The sequence below is a fragment of the Myotis brandtii genome, unplaced genomic scaffold (genome assembly GCF_000412655.1).
Source record: "Myotis brandtii unplaced genomic scaffold, ASM41265v1 scaffold2527, whole genome shotgun sequence".
Taxonomy (NCBI): domain Eukaryota; kingdom Metazoa; phylum Chordata; class Mammalia; order Chiroptera; family Vespertilionidae; genus Myotis; species Myotis brandtii.
Window position 1 is genome coordinate 91,453 of NW_005359580.1, and position 19,765 is coordinate 111,217.

General features: G+C 55.5%; 1 protein-coding gene across 1 annotated transcript in view; it reads right to left on the reverse strand.

The window, feature by feature from the left end:
- Positions 1 to 2,465: 2,465 nt before the first annotated feature.
- LOC102249031 (immunoglobulin superfamily member 21) overlaps positions 2,466 to 19,765 on the reverse strand; it is a 72,334-nt gene continuing 55,034 nt past the window's right edge. The window contains exons 4-9 of the mRNA XM_005867871.2: positions 11,083 to 11,198; positions 8,040 to 8,511; positions 4,989 to 5,074; positions 4,410 to 4,602; positions 4,009 to 4,047; positions 2,466 to 2,700 (exon numbers count right to left, since the gene is read on the reverse strand). Coding sequence (XP_005867933.2) covers positions 2,627 to 2,700; positions 4,009 to 4,047; positions 4,410 to 4,602; positions 4,989 to 5,074; positions 8,040 to 8,511; positions 11,083 to 11,198 — 980 coding nt within the window. The 3' untranslated portion in view covers positions 2,466 to 2,626. The remainder of the gene's footprint in view (positions 2,701 to 4,008; positions 4,048 to 4,409; positions 4,603 to 4,988; positions 5,075 to 8,039; positions 8,512 to 11,082; positions 11,199 to 19,765) is intronic.

Genomic DNA, 19,765 nt, shown 5'->3' on the forward strand with positions numbered 1-19,765 from the left:
CACCAAACTGGTCAATTTGTTGGCAGAGAAATCATTGCAACAAGTTGTCTTCTGAACTAGATGATACATTTCCATCCAAATGGCTTACTTACATAGCCCTGTATATGTTCATCCTTATTTGAAGGAAATGGGCATTAAAACAAATTATCCCAAGGCAATCTGAAGACCAAACAGGAGGCGGAGGCAGTTTCCAGGTGACAGGTAGCTTTGTGTAGGGTGGTGGCAGTGGACAAGGAAATAAGCCAGTGAATTCAGGATGAGCTTTGAGAGCAACATCAGCAAGCTATTTGATTGGCTGTGGAGGGGTGAAGGAAAGAGATGAATAGAAGAGAACAGCTAAATGTTGGACCTGGTCAGCTAGGTTGATGGTGGCACCATTTCCTGAAAAGGGGAAACACCATGTTTTGCAAGGGAAAAATCAGAAGTAGGGTTTCAGCCACATGAAGTTGGAAATGCAATGGGAGAGGGGAAAGCAGTGGGAAGTTGGACATCGAGTCTGGAATTCCGGGGGAAAGTTATGGAGTCAGAGATGTGGGCGTCAAGGTGGACATTAATTGAATGGGTCATCCAGGTCCTGCCTCGGGCAGAGGCCAAGGGGCAGTGATGGCAGCCTGGTGTGTCGGGGGCTTGGAGGTTCTGTAGGCAGGGGCCCCAATTCCCCGGGACATCTGCATGGACTGGGAGAGGCACAGAGGGCTCAGTGAGGTCATGTGTCTCCTGGCTGGGAAGGGAGAGGCCCGGGGCACCCTGAGGCAGCTGAGGCAGGTGAGGGCCTTCCTCCCAGCACCCTTTCCTCTGGCTCCTCCGGCCTGTGCCTCTCCTTGGCAGACCCGATGCACTGTGTTCACCCAGTACACAGGAAGACTGCATTTCCCAGCCTCCTTTGCAGCTAGGTTGGGGCCATGTGACTACTCTGGTCATGGGATGCAGGCAGAGGTGATCTATGTCACCACTCGGCTTGGCACTTAAAAATATCCTATGAGTTTCCTATTGCTGCTGTAAGGAATTACCGCAAGCTCAGTGGCTGAAAACAATGCAAATGTATTTCCTTGGAGTCCTGGAGGTGACTGTGGAGCAAGGCGTTGGCAGGGCCAGTTCCTCCTGGCGGCTCCAGGGGAGCCTCATTTCCCTGCCTCTGTCAGCTTCTAGAGGCGGCCGGCCTGCCCTGGCTCGCAGCCCCCTCCTCGCACCACCCCTGTCAATCTGTTGCTTCTGCTGTCACAGTTCCTTCTCGTGCCTTCTCTCTGCCGTCTTATAAGGCCCCGGGTGATGACACTGGGCTCAATCGGATGACCCAGAGCAATCTCCCCACCTCAAAACCCTGAAATAAATCACATCATTTTGCCACGTAAGGTAACATGCTCACAGATTCTGGGGATTAAGACATGGATATCTTTTTGGGGAACTGTTATTCTGCACACTGCACTGACCCTGTAGCCCCCTTCTCCTCTGCCCTGGAGAAGATTCTAGAAGCCACATGTTCCAGCTGGTGTAGCCATAGGTGAAAGAGGACTCTCCAATCTGCCTTGGGCTTTCCATAGCCACAGATAACTTTTCCTTGTGCGGATGCAGTAAGAGTCTGGGGTTGATGTGTTCCTGCAGGCTAGCCTCTCCCTTCCAGACATTAGTACAGTGTTTCATGGGTTCTCCTTGGTGACTCTCAAGTCTTGGCCACAGCTCCGAGAGGCCAACCCAGCTCTGCCAATGATGCATTCTTTCCCCCAGAGCTAATCACTGAGTGGCATGGGGACTCTTCTGGTGATCGATTAGAAAGTTCTGGAACCTCTGCCCCTGACTTACATGTGACCTTGATTGATTGACGTTTGCCTTGGCCATGTGACTTGCTTTGGCTAAAGGAGTGGTCATGGACATGACAGGCAGACGCTTTCATGGTGGCTGCATGGTTTGTTTTTTTCCTCCAGCGTTGGTGATCTACCATTGAATGGCCAAATGTCAGATAGCCACTGCACCTTTAGCCTGAGCCCCCAGAGCAAATACCCTTGCAGGAGACCTGAGCCCAACCCACAGCCTGGAGGCTAGCCAGGAATTTAGGAACAACAGGAATTGAGAATATTCTACTCATCACCTGAAGCAGAGGGGCACACCGAGCCCAGACTGGATCAGCTTTACCACTTCATCCTGAATAGGAACATAATCATAAATGCTTGTTGTCGCAGGCCACTGAGATGTGGGTCGGTTTATATGCAGCATTATTGTGGCAACAGCTGACCATTACACCTGGCCCCGAGGAACCTTTAATTTCCTGAACGTCTCTGGCTACTCCCCACTCCTGGCTGTTAGGATATGCATGAGATGGAGCTGCATCTGCACCCCTCATTCAGGGAGGAGCATGCTCCGTCTCCTTCGTCACCTCCCTCCACCCAGTGCCTGTCCCGATGCTGGAGGCCAGGAGGCACCCATTGCAGTGATAGAACGAATAAAGAACACACAGCCACAGACCCAGGTGGGGAAAATCGTTCTGTTTGTTTTAATCAAACCGACTGAAGAAGCCAAGACACAGACAGAAAGAGACTAAGAACAAGACTGGAAATAGTTTAGAAAAGAAATGAAAAGCGATCGCAGAGGCGTCCGTGCCGGGTGGAGTGGCGGGAGCCGGGCCGAGCCTTCACGTCAGCTCCAGGACCACTGTCAGGGTGAGCACCAGGATGAGCCGGACACCAGCAGGGCCAGAGGCGGAACCTGTGCCGGGCGCAGGGAGCAGGTCAGAGCCCGCAGACTCACCGCGGTGCTCTCTGATGGAGCCTGGGAATAGCAGAGCCTCACAGGGGCCAGCAGCCTCAGGAGGCACTGCATCCAAGCCCAGCTCGGCCACCTGTCCCACCTGAGGTGACCCCTTCATTGCCCTGGGCCTGCTGGGCTGAGGGCAGGCTCCCTGGTGGCCATCAGGACCCTCCAGTGGGGACCAGGACTGGGGGCCTCTATTCTGAATTCTGAGATGGGCCCAGTGTGGGGACAGGAGGGCTGGTGGCCTGGGAGCAGTGCCTGGGTCCCTTAGGGTGGTGCCCAGATTGGAGGAATCCTGGGGAGGGCAGTCTGAAGGGCCCCAGCAGAGCCAGCTGTCCGTGCTCCCAACTACCCTCCGGAGTGGTCCCGGGCCCCAGGCACAGCCCCATTGTCAAGGCTGGACATGTGTCCCTGGGATCAGGAAGTTGAGCTAAAAACACTGGAGGCGCTGCCCTGGCCAGTTTGCTCAGTGGTTAGAGTGTCAGCCAGTGGACCGAAGGGTCACTGGTTCGATTCCCGGCCCAGGGCATGTACCTCCGTTGCAGGTTCGATCCCTGGCCCTGGTCAGGGCGTGAGCAGGAGGCAAACAATCGATGTGTCTCCCCCTCTTCTCCCTCCCTCCCACTCTCTCTAGAGCAGCGGTTCTCAACCTGTGGGTCGCGACCCTTTTGGGGGTCGAACAAACCTTTCACAGGGGTCGCCTAAGACCATTGGAAAACACATATATAATGACATATTGTTTTTGTGATTAATCACTATGCTTTAATTATGTTCAATTTGTAACAATGAAAATACATCCTGCATATCAGATATTTACATGACGATTCATAACAGTAGCAACATTACAGTTATGAAGTAGCAACGAAAATAATTTTATGGTTGGGGGTCACCACAACATGAGGAACTGTATTAAAGGGTCGCGGCATTAGGAAGGTTGAGAACCACTGCTCTAGAGAATCAATGGGAAAAATACCCTCAGGTGAGGATTTAAAAAAAAAAACTGGAGTCGCTCACTGTGGATGGTGTTGGGGACACACTAAGTCGCTGGAAATCCCTGCTGCTACTTTGGGGTGCCGAGTCCCCTTTATTGCCTCAGGGCCCACTCCTGACCGCCTCTGACCAGACTCTGTGAACTAGAGGCCAGTCTCCTGCCAAGGCTTGAGGGGGGGGCGGGACAGGGGTAGGCAATGGGAGGTTTGGGGACCAGAGCTTCCAGCCTTGAAAATCACACTTCCCAGCAAGGAGCTCTGAGTGGAGACTTACCATTGGAGTCCTCCGTTCCTCTTGGAATATTTGGGTTTTCTGTGGGAAGGAACAGAAAGAGAACCAGAGAGTGGATGGCTTCGGGGCGCAGTAAAGGAGCGCCCCTCTGTCCCACACCTGCCGTGTGGTTTCACGTGCTGTCTTGGCGCGGGCACACCCCTGTGGGCTGGAGGTGGCAGCCCCATTGTACAGGTGGAGAAACTGAGGGAGGTTATGCCATGTGCCCAAGGTTGCCCAGCTGCTAAGTGGTGGACCTGGGGTTTGAACCCACAAATCTCTGGTTGTAACCCCAGTGCCTCCCTGTGGGGCACCCTCTCAGGCCCTTTCTGTCCCCCCCTCCTCGGACAGTGTCAGCCCGAGCCCTGGGTGGGCCTCCCGCTCCCCAGCTGGGCGCAGCCTACCGAACACGATGAGCCGGATGTGCGTGTCGGTGGAGCCCAGCGGGTTCTGGGCTGTGCAGCGGTACATGGAGCCGTTGAGCTCGGCGGGAACCCGCTCCAGCACCAGCTCCCTCCCGTCGAACTCGGTGCTGCCGTCCAGGAGGCGGCTCCCGACCCGCGTCCATGTGAACAGGGGCTCTGGGAAGACCTCGTTCTGTTGGCCAGACCAGGGGAAAGTCTGGTCACAGGAGGAGCCATTCTGCCAGAGCAGCGAGGGCTCAGAGCCACGGCCCGGCCAGGCCTGGCCGGGGGACACATGCTTATCGGGTGGGTTGCGGGGGGGCTTCCTGCCACACCAGGCAGAAAAGGACTTAGGGCTGGAGAGAAGGTCAAGTCCATGAGGCATGTCTACCCCAGGTTCTAGATGGGAAAGCAAAAACGCAGGAACCTCTTGTCCTTTCTCATCGAATTAGCAGACGGATTAGCAGATGAAGGCCCACCGGCTAGGCTGGAGGTGGCGGGGAGGGTCTCAGAGCCCAGTGCCTGGCTGGGGCCCCTCCCACCTCCCACACCCTCCCAGGGGTTCCGAGAGAGGCCGACCTGGAATCCATGGACCAGAATCCTCACTGTGTCCCCGACCCGGGCTCTGCTGGGCGTCATCACAATTTTGGGTCCTTTAGGGGCAACTGTAGGGAGAGGAAGACCAGGTCAGAGGTGTGTGTGTGTGTGTGTGTGTGTGTGTGTGGTGTGGGGGAGACTAGGCAAGGAAAGCAGGGGCAGGAAAATGGAGGAGAAAGAGCCAGTCCAGTTCTAGTCCAGTTCCAGGATGCTCATCATTCATTCATTCATTCATTCATCCATTTGAGCCTGCCTGCGTTCATTCGCACACATTCCCCAAGCCCCTGCGACGAGTCTGACCCTGGTTGGGAGCTGGGGATTCAACGGTGCACAGAACACAGTCGCTGCCCCAGTGGACAAGGTGTGGGGGATCCTGGATCTCTGCCCTCCCAGCCCCTCTTTCTTACGCCCTTGTGTCACTTCTCCAAAGCCCCCTTGCACCTCTGAGCGTGGGAGACAGGTACTCCAGGTCACCGCTGTCCTGTGGACAGACAACATCAGGATGGACAAGCCACTGGGATCTGTCCCCCCAGGTTTCAGATGGGGAAACCGAGGCCCATGGGTAAGAAAGGGGTCACACAGCCAGCTTTCCACCTTTCCTCACTTTCAGGACAGGACTCTGCCCCAGAGTCATTCATTCACTCGCTCACTCACTCATTCATTCTTTCAACATTGATTATCGAGCCAGCCCTGTGCCAGGCTTGGGGCAGGGCTAGGCACAGAGGTGATCAAACCAAGTGCCTGCTGACTTGAGCTTATGATTTAGTTGCAAACAAGTACACAGACAAGAAACGACCAGGGCATGTGGCGTTATGCAGAGAATCCCGCTAAGGGGGGGTAGTGGTCAGTGTCTCTTCCAAGGAGGTGACATTTCCGTTGGGATGGGAAGGTTCCAGGTGGAGGGAACAGCCAGGGGGTGGCACTGAGGCAGAGGGTCAGGGGGTGAGGAGGGTGGGAGCTGGGGACAGATTCGGTAGCTTCCTGGGCCATAGTGTTCTGACCAGAGTGGCAGGCCGGGGCCACTCTCTGTGAACACCTCACTGAGTTGTTGGAGGAGAAAGCTCTGTCCCGGGTCCTGGGCTGGCCTGGGACCTCCCCGCTCTGCCCCTGCCTGCTCGCCTACCCTCTCCTTCCCACTCAGATGCTCTGAGCAAAATCAGAGCAGCGGGCAACGTGGGTGGTCTCCCAGGCCCTGCCAACTTCCTTCTCTGAGAAGGAGACCAAAGGACTGTTAATTAAATCACAAGCAAGACATCTGAGGTGCCCCAGGGGGCGGCCGGAGCCTCATTGGGAAGAACTGGGCCTGCTTTGAGGCGGGGAAGGGCAGATAAGGCCTGCGGTTGGTTTCTGAGGCCGCACCCACAGGAGCGAGGCGGGTCCTGGCCCGGGAGGCGGAGAGCAAGTTCTGCTCTATTCTGTGTGCCTTGGCCCAGTCACACCACCTGGCATTCCCCCAGTGCAAATGGGAACAATGATAATGACCAGTGTCCACGCCCCACCCTGGATGTTGGGAAAATCAGGAGGCAGAGTCTGAGGGCCGAGATCCGTCAGGGGCACAGAAGCGCCGGACCCTGTGCTCACGCCTTGTGCAAGATCTCATTGAACTTCACGACCTTTCGAGATCGTCCCACGGAAACGAAGGCTTAAGGGGCTCAAGTCACTTTCCGCCTTCTTTGTTAACACTCTGTAGGTCGGTCCGCAGGTGGGAAGCGCTGCATGGGGTGGGCAGTGCAGCCCTGGGCTACTCTGTCCGCTCTCTTTGTCCTGTGGGGGCCGCACTGTCGGGCTGCGGCCAGCAGAGGGCGGGGAAGGGCGCCCATGTCCAGGAGAGACCTGAACCCCGAAGGTCAAGGCAGACACCTTCCCCCTTCCAGGTCAGATTCCTCAGGGCCCTGTTTTCTTTCTTTCTTTTTTTTTTTAAAATATATTTTATTGATTTTTTACAGAGAGGAAGGGACAGAGAGAAAGAGAGTTAGAAACATCGATGAGAGAGAAACATCGACCAGCTGCCTCCTGCACATCTCCTACTGGGGATGTGCCCGCAACCCAGGTACATGCCCTTGACCGGAATCGAACCTGGGACCTTTCAGTCCGCAGGCCGACGCTCTATCCACTGAGCCAAACCGGTTTCGGCAGGGCCCTGTTTTCTAAAGGCCCATCTCCTCCCCCCAGGCTTGGGCCTGGGTACACGGGCCCCCGAAGAAAGGGACCCCGATTCCCCCTGCCTCCGGCCTGCCATGTCCATGACCCTTACCTGGTAACTGCCCCTGAGGTAACAGGCCTTCCATTCCAGCAGGAAACCTCTGGCCCCTGAGCCAATGGGTCTTTCATTTCACACAGAAAACCTCAGTCACCTCCTGTGTCCCCAGCTGATGGGAAAACCTCCCCTGACCTTCCTGTGACCCGACTCAGCCACTTTCCCTGGGAAGTCCCGGCCCTGTGCTCTCCACTCACCCAGCAAACCTCCCTCTGCTTCGAACGGTCCATTTTCAACCTTGAAAACCTTCCATGGTTTTTTTAAAAAACGTTTTTGTTGATTTTAGAGAGAGAGGAAGAGAGAGGGAGAGAGAGAGACATCAATGTGGATCGGTTGCCTCTTGCACGAACCCCGACCGGGGACTGAAGTGGCAGCCTGGGCACATGCCCTGACTGGGAATCAAACCGGCGACGTCGGTGCAAGGGATGATGCTTAACCAACTAAGCCACACCGTCCGTCCAGGGCAAAAGCCTTCCATGTTTTCTAACACTGATGCATATTCTCGATCCTGATGGACCGAACTCCCGTGACCTCTCGTGTCCTGACCTTACCCAGCGAACTCCTCTGGCGTCCCCGGGATCTCCCATGCTCTCCTATCCAGCTCAGCAAAGCTCCTTACGAACGAACGCAGACGCTGCCCTCCGTGCCTGACCCTGAGTGCAGTTTGCTCCACCGCCTCCCTGTCTCCATGACGACCAGCAGCCCAGGGCCCTACTCCAAGGCTTCCCAACCCCCAGCTCTGCAGGGGGCCTGCAGAAGGGCGCCCCACACCTTACCCAGCGTGACCTCTGCCTGCATGGGCATCGACAGCGCTGGGTGCTTGACCTCACAGCTGAAGAGGGCTTCGCTGTCGATCTGCGGGTTGAGTGTCCAGGTGAGCAGGGCTCGCACCTCCACGGTGCCGTCGCTGCCCGGGGTGTGGCTGTGGCGCAGGAAGTAGACGGGCTCGGAGCTGTGGACCCAGCGGGGGAACTCGCGGCTCACCACCGTCTCGGGGATGTTCTCGGTGGTCGGCTGGAGGAGGATGCTGGGGTCTGGGGTCAGGCCGAGGGAGGGGCGCTCCGTGTAGGGACGCCCACCCCGGTTCTCAGTGTCCATCAGGGACAGTGACCTCTGCACCTTGGTGTCATCCAGGTCTCGGTGCAGGAGGCTGCGGAAGGGCCTGCTGTCCTGGAGGGGGCCAGAGCCCGCCGGCAGCTCTGCCAGCGGCACCGCGTCGATCGCTTCCCCATCTCTTTTGAAATAAACCTGAAATGACAAGGAAGGTACAGGAAAAGGTTTTGTGCGGATGACCTCGACCTCCCACTGGGCTCTCAGAGGGTGTGGCCACAGGAGGCAGGTCCTTCCGGAGCCTCCTCCTCCCGGTAGCCTTCCCGGTGGACCTCCTGGTTCATGTCCCTCCAGCATCCAAGACGGAGTTGGCTGGTTCAAGAGGATGGGCAGGTCCAGGGGGCAGGGGCTGTGCCCATCTTTACCACCTCCCAGCCACAGTTTCCCTACTTCATGGGGTGTGGGATGCCTAGAAGCAGGGAGTAGACAGAAGGGCCCTGGACAGTCGGGCAGCCACCAAGGGGTGGTCTGTGCCCACCTGGCGAGAGCAAGTGGATGGGAGAGCAGGTGGAGGGTGCGGAGAGGAAACGAGATGTGGGAAGGATGAGGAAAGGATCTCTGTGCGGGTGGTCCCTTTGCAGGTTTTGGAGGAGGACAGAGCAGGTGTATGTGGGGGAGGGAGCTAGGTGCGGGGAGGAGGTGAAAGGGACCATCTCCTTGCTTTCTCTGCTAGCGAGGAATTTAAGTTTTGAGAGGCGGCATTTAATTTAATTTGCTGTCTTTTTATTTCGGTACAGGTGCCCAGGGGCCTGCGGGATTGGGTGTATTTTTAATAAATCAGATAAATAAATAGAGGGAGACAGGGAGTGCGGAGGGACGGAAGCAGCTTTCAGGATGCTGGTGCAGGTGGGGGGGAAGAGGAGGAGGGGGGAGGGAGGGAGGAGGGGAGGGGAGGAGGAGGATGCCTGAGGAGAGGCAGGGGGAGGGGGAGGAGGGGGAGGAAGTGGAATGTGCAGCGCAGAGAATCTGTCAGAGTTTATAGCTCCAGCGAAGAATCTCCTATGCACATAATAGGCTGATTTGGGTTTTTTCTTTCTTTCTTTCTTTCTTTTTTTTGAAAAGTCATTCAGAAGCACATTTGTTATTTATATCAAAGAATTCTTTCAAATTCTGACCTTCCAGGCAAACGTAAGATGAGGAATATGTATATATATGCTTTTTACTATATATATTGGAATGTTTTAGTGCTGTGTCTTAAATGGCAGGAGCAGGCAGGCTGGGGGAGGGGTGTTCCCACAGCCATAGTGCCGGGAGGAAACTTCCTTTTGGCTCTTTGGAAAAATGAGTTTTCCTTTGGAGAAAAAGACCAACTTGCTTGATTTCAGGGAGGCCAGACCTCTTTATGGGCTCCACAGGGGACACACGGGGCCATGTCCTGCTCCCACCAGTGCTGGCTTTGAAGGTGCCTATTTAGCTGTCCCCTCGGGATACAGGTGTGAGTGGAGAGCAATGGGCCTCACCAAAGGCTCATCTCTGCCCACCGATTTACTGCCCCACCTGTGCCTGCGTGCACCTGCCCACTGCCCCACCCGGGCCTGTGTGCACCTGCCCACTGCCCGCCCGGGCCTGCATGTACCTGCCCACTGTCTTGGATCTTTCTGCACCTGTTTACTGCCCTGTCCTGGGCAACTGGGTGAGGCTGGCCTGAGCCCCCCGGTCACCCCACTGGACGATGCCTGTGAGACAGGCAGGGTCTGGAATGCCTAGCCTCCACCTTGAACTCTAACCCTTCCTAACCACCCCTCACTGATTCTAGTGACGCAAGAAACTCTCAGGGTTGAGCCCTAAAGTCCTCGGCCACGTGCGCACTGGAGGGGCCTTGGGGCTGCGCAGCCCGCAGGTTCTCAGTGTGGCTGCGTGGAACCCTAAGGGCCAGGGCGCTTCAGGGAGCGGTCCAGGCGCGTGGCCCCCTTCACTGTTAAATGTCTTATACACGGAGCTTCTGTGCATTTCATTCAGACCAAACGGTCCTACTGCTACTTAAAAAGCTGAAAACTGTGCACATGGTCCAGCCTCTAAACCTCCTGGCAGAAATGAGCAGCGGAGGGGAGATCCTCTTGCTCAGGGTCATTCAGCGCATGTGCCAGGCTGGGCTCGAGCCAGCTCTCAGCGGTGGCTCCCCTCCATCCCTGCCCCTGCATCGGCGTGGCAACAGCTCAGGTGCTGGACCGAGCCCTCAGCGCAGTTAGAGTGGCTGCAGGAGGAAGCTGGCCTACACAGGGACTCCCTCTCTTACCTTCCCTCCTTCCTCCCTCCCTCCTTTGTCTTTCCTCCCGCTTCTGTCCTTCCTCCCTCCTCCCTCCCTCCGTTCTCCTCCTTCCTCCCTCCACACTGGACCTGCAGCTGGAGGACATGAGCTGGAACCCCAGCTCTGACATGACCACCTGCCTACTGCCCCACTCTGAGGGGTGACTCTGAGATGTCCCTTCCCCTTTCTGGGCCTCATGTGCCTGCATCCTGCCCAAAAGCCGGTTTGAGCACGATGCTGGGGTCCCCTAAAAACTGCTCCCACTGTGTAGTTCGAGGATCCCAGGGTCCAGCAGAAGTGGGGTTCCCAGTGCTGAGAGACCGGAAGCAGGAGAGGCGGTCGGCGGAGTGGACAGGGTCAGACCAAGGCAGATGCGGCAGAGTTAACTTTGCAGGCCTCGCCCTCTCCCCGTCACTATGCAGCTGACCAAGCCAGGGGAGGGTGGTCCCAGGGGCACTCACCATGGGCGCTGGTTTCCCTCCGGACACGATGCAGACCAGCGTGAAGTTCTGGGCCTGGTAGCGGTTGAAGGGGGCTGGCGCGTCCGCAGCCACCACTTCGATGGAGGTAGGAGGAGCTACCAGAAGGGAAGCACAAAAGGAAAAAGGCTTAGCTGGAAGGTTCCGGGAAGAATCCATCGCCTACCTAAGAGGGGCCAGGCCCCATGCTGCGTGCTGGGGGCACATGTTGCCCCACCAGAGGCTGCCACTGTCATCAACCACAGTGAGAATGTTGTCCCTGCTGGGGTCCAGAGAGGCCCCACCCCACAACGCTCACAGCCTGGTGGATAAGAGCCTGAGCCAAGGGGTCACATCGTTCATGTAAGTGCACCAGGTGCCGGGAGGCGAACAGAGCAAAGGGGCACTGCCCAAGCCCGGGGAAGTGACGCTGCGCTGTGACCTGAGGAAGCAACGTGTGCGGGACAAGCATGACAGGTGGTGGGAACAGCGTGTGCAAAAGCCTGTGGCCGGTTGGTGGGGGAGGGGGGCAGCAGGAGGGATGGGAGGCAGGCCGTGGTGATGGCAGGTCAAGGAACCAGGGGAATGTGCCGGAACTGGGGGCATGTGCTGGGCACTGACCGGGGCGGCTGATGGTGGGTCACGCTCCTTGGCTCAGGTTCCCACAGCCGCAGGAGAGCCCGCTGTGGCATTTTCAGGGATTTTGTGAGCCGGTTGTTACACGGCGGCTCGAAACAGGCCATAGAGGGCGTCTCTACACCATGCAGATCAGCCACAGCTACAGATCAGGGCTTCTTTGCTGGTGTGTTCCTCCCCCTGCCCCAGCCGCCGGAGAGTGGGTTTATGAGTGCACCCCTGGGCTGAGCTGTTCTTCTTGGTTCTGAGAGCAGTGGGGAGCCACTGAAGGTTTTCAACAAGAGCAGTGACATGGTCTGAGCTGCATTGTGAAGAGACTGGAAGCAGAACTTAGGCCAGAGAGATAGCTTCGCCCATGGCGGGCAGTAGGAAGAAGTGGCCGACACTGACAGGCCCTGGGCGCCAGGAGGCTTTGTTCTGGGCGCGCTGGCTGGTTGTGCTTCGTCCTGCCTGCCACCAGCTCTCCTCACCAGCTGCCACTGGCTGCTTTGCCAAAGCCAGGGCACCAGGCCCCGTGGGGATGGGGACGAGGGCTTATGGAGCCATGAGGTACACCTGGGCCCAAGTCCCAGCCAAGTCAGCATCGCCTGCATGTCCTAGGGCAAGTGAGCTCAGGCCCTCCCGGCGTGGCTCAATGGTTGAGCTTGGACCTATGAACCTGGAGGTTACAGTTCAATTCCTGGGCAGGGCATATGCCCTCATTGTGGGCTCGGTCCCCAGTGTGGGGCATGCAGGAGGCAGCCGATCAATGATTCTCTCTCATCATTGATGTTTCTATCTCCCTCTCCCTCTCCCTTCCTCTCTGAAATCAATAAAAAATGTATTAAAAACAAGACAAAAAACAACTGTGTGCCTCAGTTCCCCAGTTAATGAAATGGGACTCACCCTTGGCAGCCATATCTGAAGAACCAGCTAATCGATAAACTAGGGCTTACGTAGCACCTGGCAGGAATCCCCTATCCTGGGATTCCTCCTATTACCTCCCCAACCCCTTGTAATCAGCCCCAAGGCCATCCTCTGAGAACTTCGCTTGGGAAAGCCTGTCGGTTCCGGCTTATCTGGCCTCGGTCCTGAGCTGCGGGGGGAGCCGAGGAAATGAAGAGGCCTTTCCTTCCGGCTGGGGGTTTCCACCCCAGTGAAGTTTAATTAAATTCGACAAACATTTCCCGACACCTACTAGGTGCGGGGCGTGGTGCCAGGTGCTCGCGGTAGGCGCCCAGCGATGAAGCAGACACCGCGAGGAGGAGCTCGCCGGCAGGCGGGGGCGACAGCCGCCTGGCAACTCTATTTTAAGGTCTAGGGAAAGGGAGCCAGGTAGGAGCCATTCATTCATTCGGGCAGCCACCGCGTGCTGTCAGCGGGGGAAGCAGAGAAACGGGAGACAATGGGAGAACAATAGGCGGAGAATTGTAATTAAGTGTAAGATGGGATGAAACAGATGGTAAGTGGGGTAGGAACTCCGAGGGGGAAGAACGCATCCGAACACTCCAATTACCCAGGAGTCGCAGATTCCACAATCTAATGTTTCTAGAACTACCCTGAAAACCTGGATCCGACAGCGAGCGCCGGCAGCGAGCGACTCAGGCTTATGAGCCAGGAAGCCCTTCCGAGCCCTTGCCTGTGTTCATTCATTTAATCCTCACCATTAAGTCTAGGTCACAGCGGTTCTCAACCTGTGGGTCGCGACCCCTTTGGCGGTCGAACGACCCTTTCACAGGGGTTGCCTAAGACCATCCTGCATATCAGATATTTACATTACGATTCATAACAGTAGCAACATTACAGTTATGAAGTAGCAACGAAAATAATTTTATGGTTGGGGGTCACCACAACATGAGGAACGGTATTTAAAGGGCCAGAAGGTTGAGAACCACTGGTCTAGGAGGTGAGGTTATGTATTCCCATTTACAGATGAGAAAACAAAAGAGCTGAAGCAACCTGCCTGGGTTCAGGGAGTCAGGATTTGAACCCGAGGGCCCCAGCTCCAGAGCCTAAACTCGGACACGAAGCTGTGCTACCAGACCTTCGGGAAGAAGGATAGAGCTCAGACCCACTGGCACCCGAGCCCCAAGTATGCCTGTTCGCCGCCGGGAACATGCATTCACCGGGCACATCTCCGCTCCGTGGACGCCTTAAAGCCGGCTCCCTTGAGAACTGCTCCTGAGGGTGGCTCTGCTTAACTCGTTTGCCCCAGAGATGAAGGGACCATGCCAAGTAGTCTGGCATAGAGCTCTGGCACCGCTCCTGATGGCATATGTGAGGTGTAAGTACACCCCCCACGATTCCCAGAGGCCCAGAGCTAGGCAGCGGGTACCTTCAAAATCACTCATTCGTTCTTCCTCGCTTTCATGGAGCAAACAGGAAGCAGGTGCCTAGAACCTTCCTTGTAGGATGGCTTTGAGGAGTACCTGAGATGATGCCGACAAGATGCCTGGCACACAGGAAGCCCGCCAGGCAGGTCAGCAATGTTAACTCATATTATTTGTAATACAGGGAGGTCGTCTGGGGCAACGGTTAACAGTGTGAGCTCTAAACTCACTACCCAGGGTTCAAAGACCAGGGTACCACTCCCCAGCTGCGTGACCCTGGGCATGTTACCTAACCTCTCTGAACCTCGACTTCCTTACCCGCAGAATGAAATTATAGGGCACCTGCGAGGATTCAATGAAGCAGTGCCTGAAAGCGTTTTCACAGTGCACTCAACCCATGGCAGCTACGTTTATTCGCAATATTATTTATGAACATGCTTTCTTGGGGTCTCCTTGCTACCGGCTGGGAGAACAAACCTGGTCTCCCACTTTGGGGCACCCACAGTTCAATGAGGAGACCGGAGAATGCCCCGGCCTGGCCCTGTTCAATACAGTCATCACCCACCCCGTGTGGCTCCTGAGCACTGAGGTGTGGCTTTTTCAAGTTCATATGGGCTGTAAGGGCAAAACACGCACGGAATTTTGAAGACAGTTTTAAAAAGAATGTTAAATACGTTATGAATATTTTATATTGGGTACCTGTTGAAATAACATCTGGGCTATGTTGAACTTAGTAAACAGATTACTAAAAATAATTTCACCTTTACAGCTTTTCTCAGTGCAGTTATTGGAAAGCTTACAATCACAGATGTGGCTGGCACTGTATTTCTAGTGCACAGCACTGGGTCAGACCTTCCATTTACAGGTCAGCAAACTGAGGTCAGAGAGAGGGAGAGATCCGCCTGTGGTCACACTGTAAGTCGATGGCAAAGCCTGGACTGGCCCCCTGGTGTTACCAATGCAGGCCAGGGTTCTTTGCGCAGCACTGGTGCGCCCCCCTCCCCCAAGACACACACGCACACACACACACACACACACACACACACATCTGCGTGCACACACATCCCCATTCTGGAGATCTGCACCCAAGTCACGCACGCCACCCACACAGACCCTGATTGGGAGCCGTGTTCCCGTCCCTCGTTATATTTCTGAGCAGGTGTTAGCAATATGTACAGTTAATCAAGCTCATAAGACAATAACAGATTTCTGTTGTATGGACGATGACACAGCAGGGCTGCTAATATCAGCATGGACAGCCCGGGCTCCCCACACTCTGCCCGTCAATGTAGTCCTCAGGCACTGTGTCCTAGAAACATGTCGCTCTGCATCTCGCCTGGCAGGGCTCTGAGGGCCGGCAGTCAGGGGGCTGCTGACACCTGGGCCCCCGACTGCTTATGGATGCTCCCCCATGTCACTATCAGCCTCTCCCCTCCCTCCTTTCTTCCCCTTCCTTTGATTACGAACAGCACTCTTTCCCCCACAACCCACTGCTTTGTAGGACTGTCGCCTGCAGCCTTCCTTCACTCTTAGTCTTCCCAATTATATCCCATCCCCACCTTCATCCTCACCTTCATCCTCACCTCCATCCCATCTCCTCTATTTCCTTCTCCACCTCCATCCTCACTGACATCCTCACCTCTATCCTCACCTCCATCTCATCTTCTATTTCCTTCTCCACCTCCATCCTTACCTCCATCCCATCTCCTCTCTATTTCCTTCTCCACCTTCATCCTCATCTCCATCCTCACCTCCATCCCATCTCATTTCTATTTCCTGCTCCACCTCCATCCTCACCTCCATCCCCTCCCCCTTTCCAGGCCTATCTCCACTGCCATTCCCTTCCCCATCCCTATCTCTACCTCCAGCTCTATCCTCACCCCCAACTCAATCCTTATTTCTGTCTCCATCCCTTCCCCAAACCCAACCCCAACCCCATCTCCATTCTCATCTGCATCCCATCCCTGTTACAACCTCTGACCAAGGTCAAAACGAGCAGCCCCCTCACATGCCCGTCCTGGGATAGGTTCCATGGCCCCAGAGCTGCGTCCAGTCGAAGGCAGATGGCCAGCTGCAGGCACCGGCCACTTCTTGGACAAGAATAACCCTGAGTTCCAAGCCGGGCTCTGGGATGAGCGTATAAAGCAGAGCTGCCTGGTGCTCTGAGCAAAGAGTCACCAACCAAGACCCCCGGCTCACTAATGTCCCCCAGCTCTTCTGCGACAGTGTCCAACACCCCACCGTGAGTGCCTCATTCCCGGGGGCTCGAGCCTGCTCTCCGGACATGTCTGTGCTAGAACAAGGCTCTCCTGGGGGTGGGTCCCGTGCACCTGAGATGACCCTCCTCACGTGAAGAGACACCGAGCCGGCATATGTGGCTTGGGGTGGGGGAGGATAAAGAACCTGGACATGGGCAGAGCTTCAGGTTTACCTACCACACCTGGGTGCATTCTCGCACTGTCAACCCCAGTCCTGGGCAGTAGGATGACCCCCCCAACCCCCAATTCTACAAGTCCACCATCCTGGTCAAACAGAGGCGTCTGCCATAAACTCCCCTGACTCCACTGACTCCGAGTCAAGCCAGCGGCCTTCCCAGTTTATTTTTGTCTTCGCCTTAGCAAAGAGGACTGACGGCCACTAGACGTGTCTCTGATTTAATCTTGTATCGGGAAAGGTAACAGGCTTGGCATCCGACCGACCCAGCCGCGTGTCACAGCTCGCCCCCGAGTGTCTGATCCTTGGCCACCGCGGGAGGCAGGCACTGATGTCTTAGACTCCATGGTTGAGACAGACACCGTGAGGTAATGGTCGGGCGATCGGGTTTATGAAATTAACGCTGAGATATCGCCTGCCTTTCTCCTGAAAGTGGACATTTGTGTGGGCCATCATAATTCACTTTGGGGATAAAGCGATGGCTCTCGGCTCTGTGAATCATCCCGTAGCCTTTGCCATTTGGGAAACGCAAACCTGTTCTCCCGTAGACCCTCGCATTCCTGGGAGGAGCAGCCTGCGCCCCATGCCCGTGTGTAACTGCATCCACTAGAGTTAAATTCTCTTCCCACCATGAGGTCCACCCCGACCCACTCCCGCTGGGGGCTTGGCTCTAAGGTTCCAGCCCAGGCTTTGCTACCAACCTCCCACTGAGAATTTGGGCAAATCAACTGAGCCCTTCCCCAGGTGTCAGTCTTCTCAGCTATCAAATGGGTTCAATAAAACATACCCTGCTGACCTTTCATCTCCAGGAATTGTTGAGAGGAGAAGCAAATGAGGAAATGAACAGAAGCCTCTGTAAGGACAGCAAAGTGCTGCGCAAACACAAAGAGACTATTTATGTTACCGCTTCGCGTGCCCATACCCACCCCTGGGTTGAGAGGCACGTCTGGGGGAGTTTCGTCCCCTCCCTGGAACGGCCATTGTCTGGAGGAAGGGCTAATCCGTCCTGTTCCTCGGGTACCACTTTATGGTGGTGCTGAGCACACTTCTGCACTGAGTGCCATTTATCATGGGGTGGTAATCAATTAGGTTTGGAGGAGGGGCGGGGAAGGGAAAAGACAAGTTCAAAATTATATTATTTGCAAAAATCCATTCTTTCCTCTCAGCATGCCTGCTCTATTGACTGCCTTCCTTTTCAATCAGCTCCTAGTCATTACACCATATTTCAAAGAAGAAAAAAGAACACCACCCTCTTAATATAAGTGTCCATGAATATAAATGTGCCTCCATGTTCCCTGGGTTCATTTCTTCCTATTTTTTATTTCAGGTCCCACATCTCAGTTTTGCTTTCCCACCCTCTCTTCCCGTCTCTCTCTGCGTCTTTAAGATGCTGCTCAAAAGAGCACCTCGTCCAGGAAGCCTTCCCTGCTGCGGCCACACTGAGCTGCCAAGGTTCCTGCCTCACTTTGTTCGCCTCCGCTGTGCCCTGCACATACCAGTCCTTCTGCTAGTAACTCTGCCACATCTGTTAGAGCTGGCATGTAGGTGTTGCCTCCTCCAGGCAGTCTTCCAGGACTTTGCCAGACTCATGAAGGGCTTATCCCCCAGGTTCTGGGAGCATCCTACTCTTGTCATACTCATAGGTGCTATCTGTCCTGGGTCCTGAAGGTTGGAGCTTTGTCCTTCCTCTATAACCTCAGAGCTAGTGCAGGCCCACCACACAGGAATTCAATTTCAGTTCCTGTTTGTTTCCCTTCTTTCATTTTTCCAGCACAGGCACGTATGCAGTCTGTGGGTGGAAGGAATCCCACAAGACCCTGCATGCTGCGGGCCCTGCCCCCATATCTAGCCTTGTCTTGATCTTCCCCACATCACCATGCTCCAAACACAATGAGATTCTTTGACGGGTCCATGAACATCCTAAGATTGTTCCAACCCCAGGGCCTTTGCATCTGTTGCTTCCTCTGCCTGAAGTCCTTCATTCAGCTTTTTGCATGGCTGGGTCCTGCTCATCTTTCAAGCGTCACCCCACAACCTAAGCTAGGGTCCCTGTTATCGTCTGCCCCAGCACTTTGTTATTTCTTCATAGAGGCCGTCATAAAGGGTGTATAATTGCTTCATGCATTGGTCTGCACACTTGTCTTTTTCTCCAATGTCCCCGCACTAGGAATGTAAGACCACGAGGGCAGAAGCTCTTTTTGTCTACGGTCGAATCCCAAGGCCTGAAACACTAGAATTTACTCAGTAAATATCTGTCAGGTGAATAAGTGGAGGCATTGAGGGGCGGGACCCAGGGTCCTGCCCTCCAGTTCCTGCCCAGTTTGGAAGGACTGAAACCTCCGGCCCAGGCCCCCGTCTCCCGGCAGGAGCTGGAGGAGGCAGATCCCACAGTGGGGGTGCGACTCCAGCAAGAAAGAGAGAGAAAAAGCACAACTCCTTGGTTTATGGGAAAATTAAATATTGAACTGAGTAATAACAGCAGCCAAGGGGAAAAAAACCTGACAAAAAGCCCCCAAATGGAGCCGCCATCAGTGACAAGAGAGATAAACGCAGCGTCTGTGCTTATATGGCTGCAACGGGCCCTTTACTGTGGCAGCTGCTGAGCGGGGGGGCCCCCGCCCCCTCCGGCTTGACAGCAGTGGGTAGCCTTGTGCTGATGCAATAGCGGGGTGGGGACCTGGGGTCTAGGTCATGCTAGTGCGGGTGGCGGCTGCCCAGGACCCTCCGTGCTAGATGGGGGCCTGTATGAGTGGCGAGGGGGTCACGAGGGAGCCCTGTGGCTGCGGGCATGATCCATCCATTGCCTCCCACTCCACGGGGAGCTGGCTGCAAGCACCCACTCACCTACCTCGCCCCTCCCCTGCCAGCTGTTGTGCGTTGGCAGCGGTGAAAGATAAAATTAACAGCCCAACGGAGGCTCTGGCTGACTGCTCCGGGGGAGCAGGGCGGGTGCTGGAGGGGGGGCAGCATGCTGTGCTAGGCAGGGAGTCAGTAAGGCTGGGCAGAGCAGTACTCTACTCAGGTTACTGCTGAAGAAATAAAACCCTGTGGGCACGCGCGCACTCACACACCCACACCCACACCCACACCCACACCCACACGCGTGTGCATGCACACACACCCACACACACCCACACTCTTAGGGGAGACTGGGCCGCAGGTTCTGTGAGGATCTGGATCGGTGTTCTAGACCTATTTTCTAGACTTTGATCTGGTGGTTCTCTTAGGGGAGATTGGGCCGCAGGTTCAGTGAGGATCTGGATCGGTTCTAGACCTATTTTCTAGACTTTGATCTGGTGGTTCTCAAA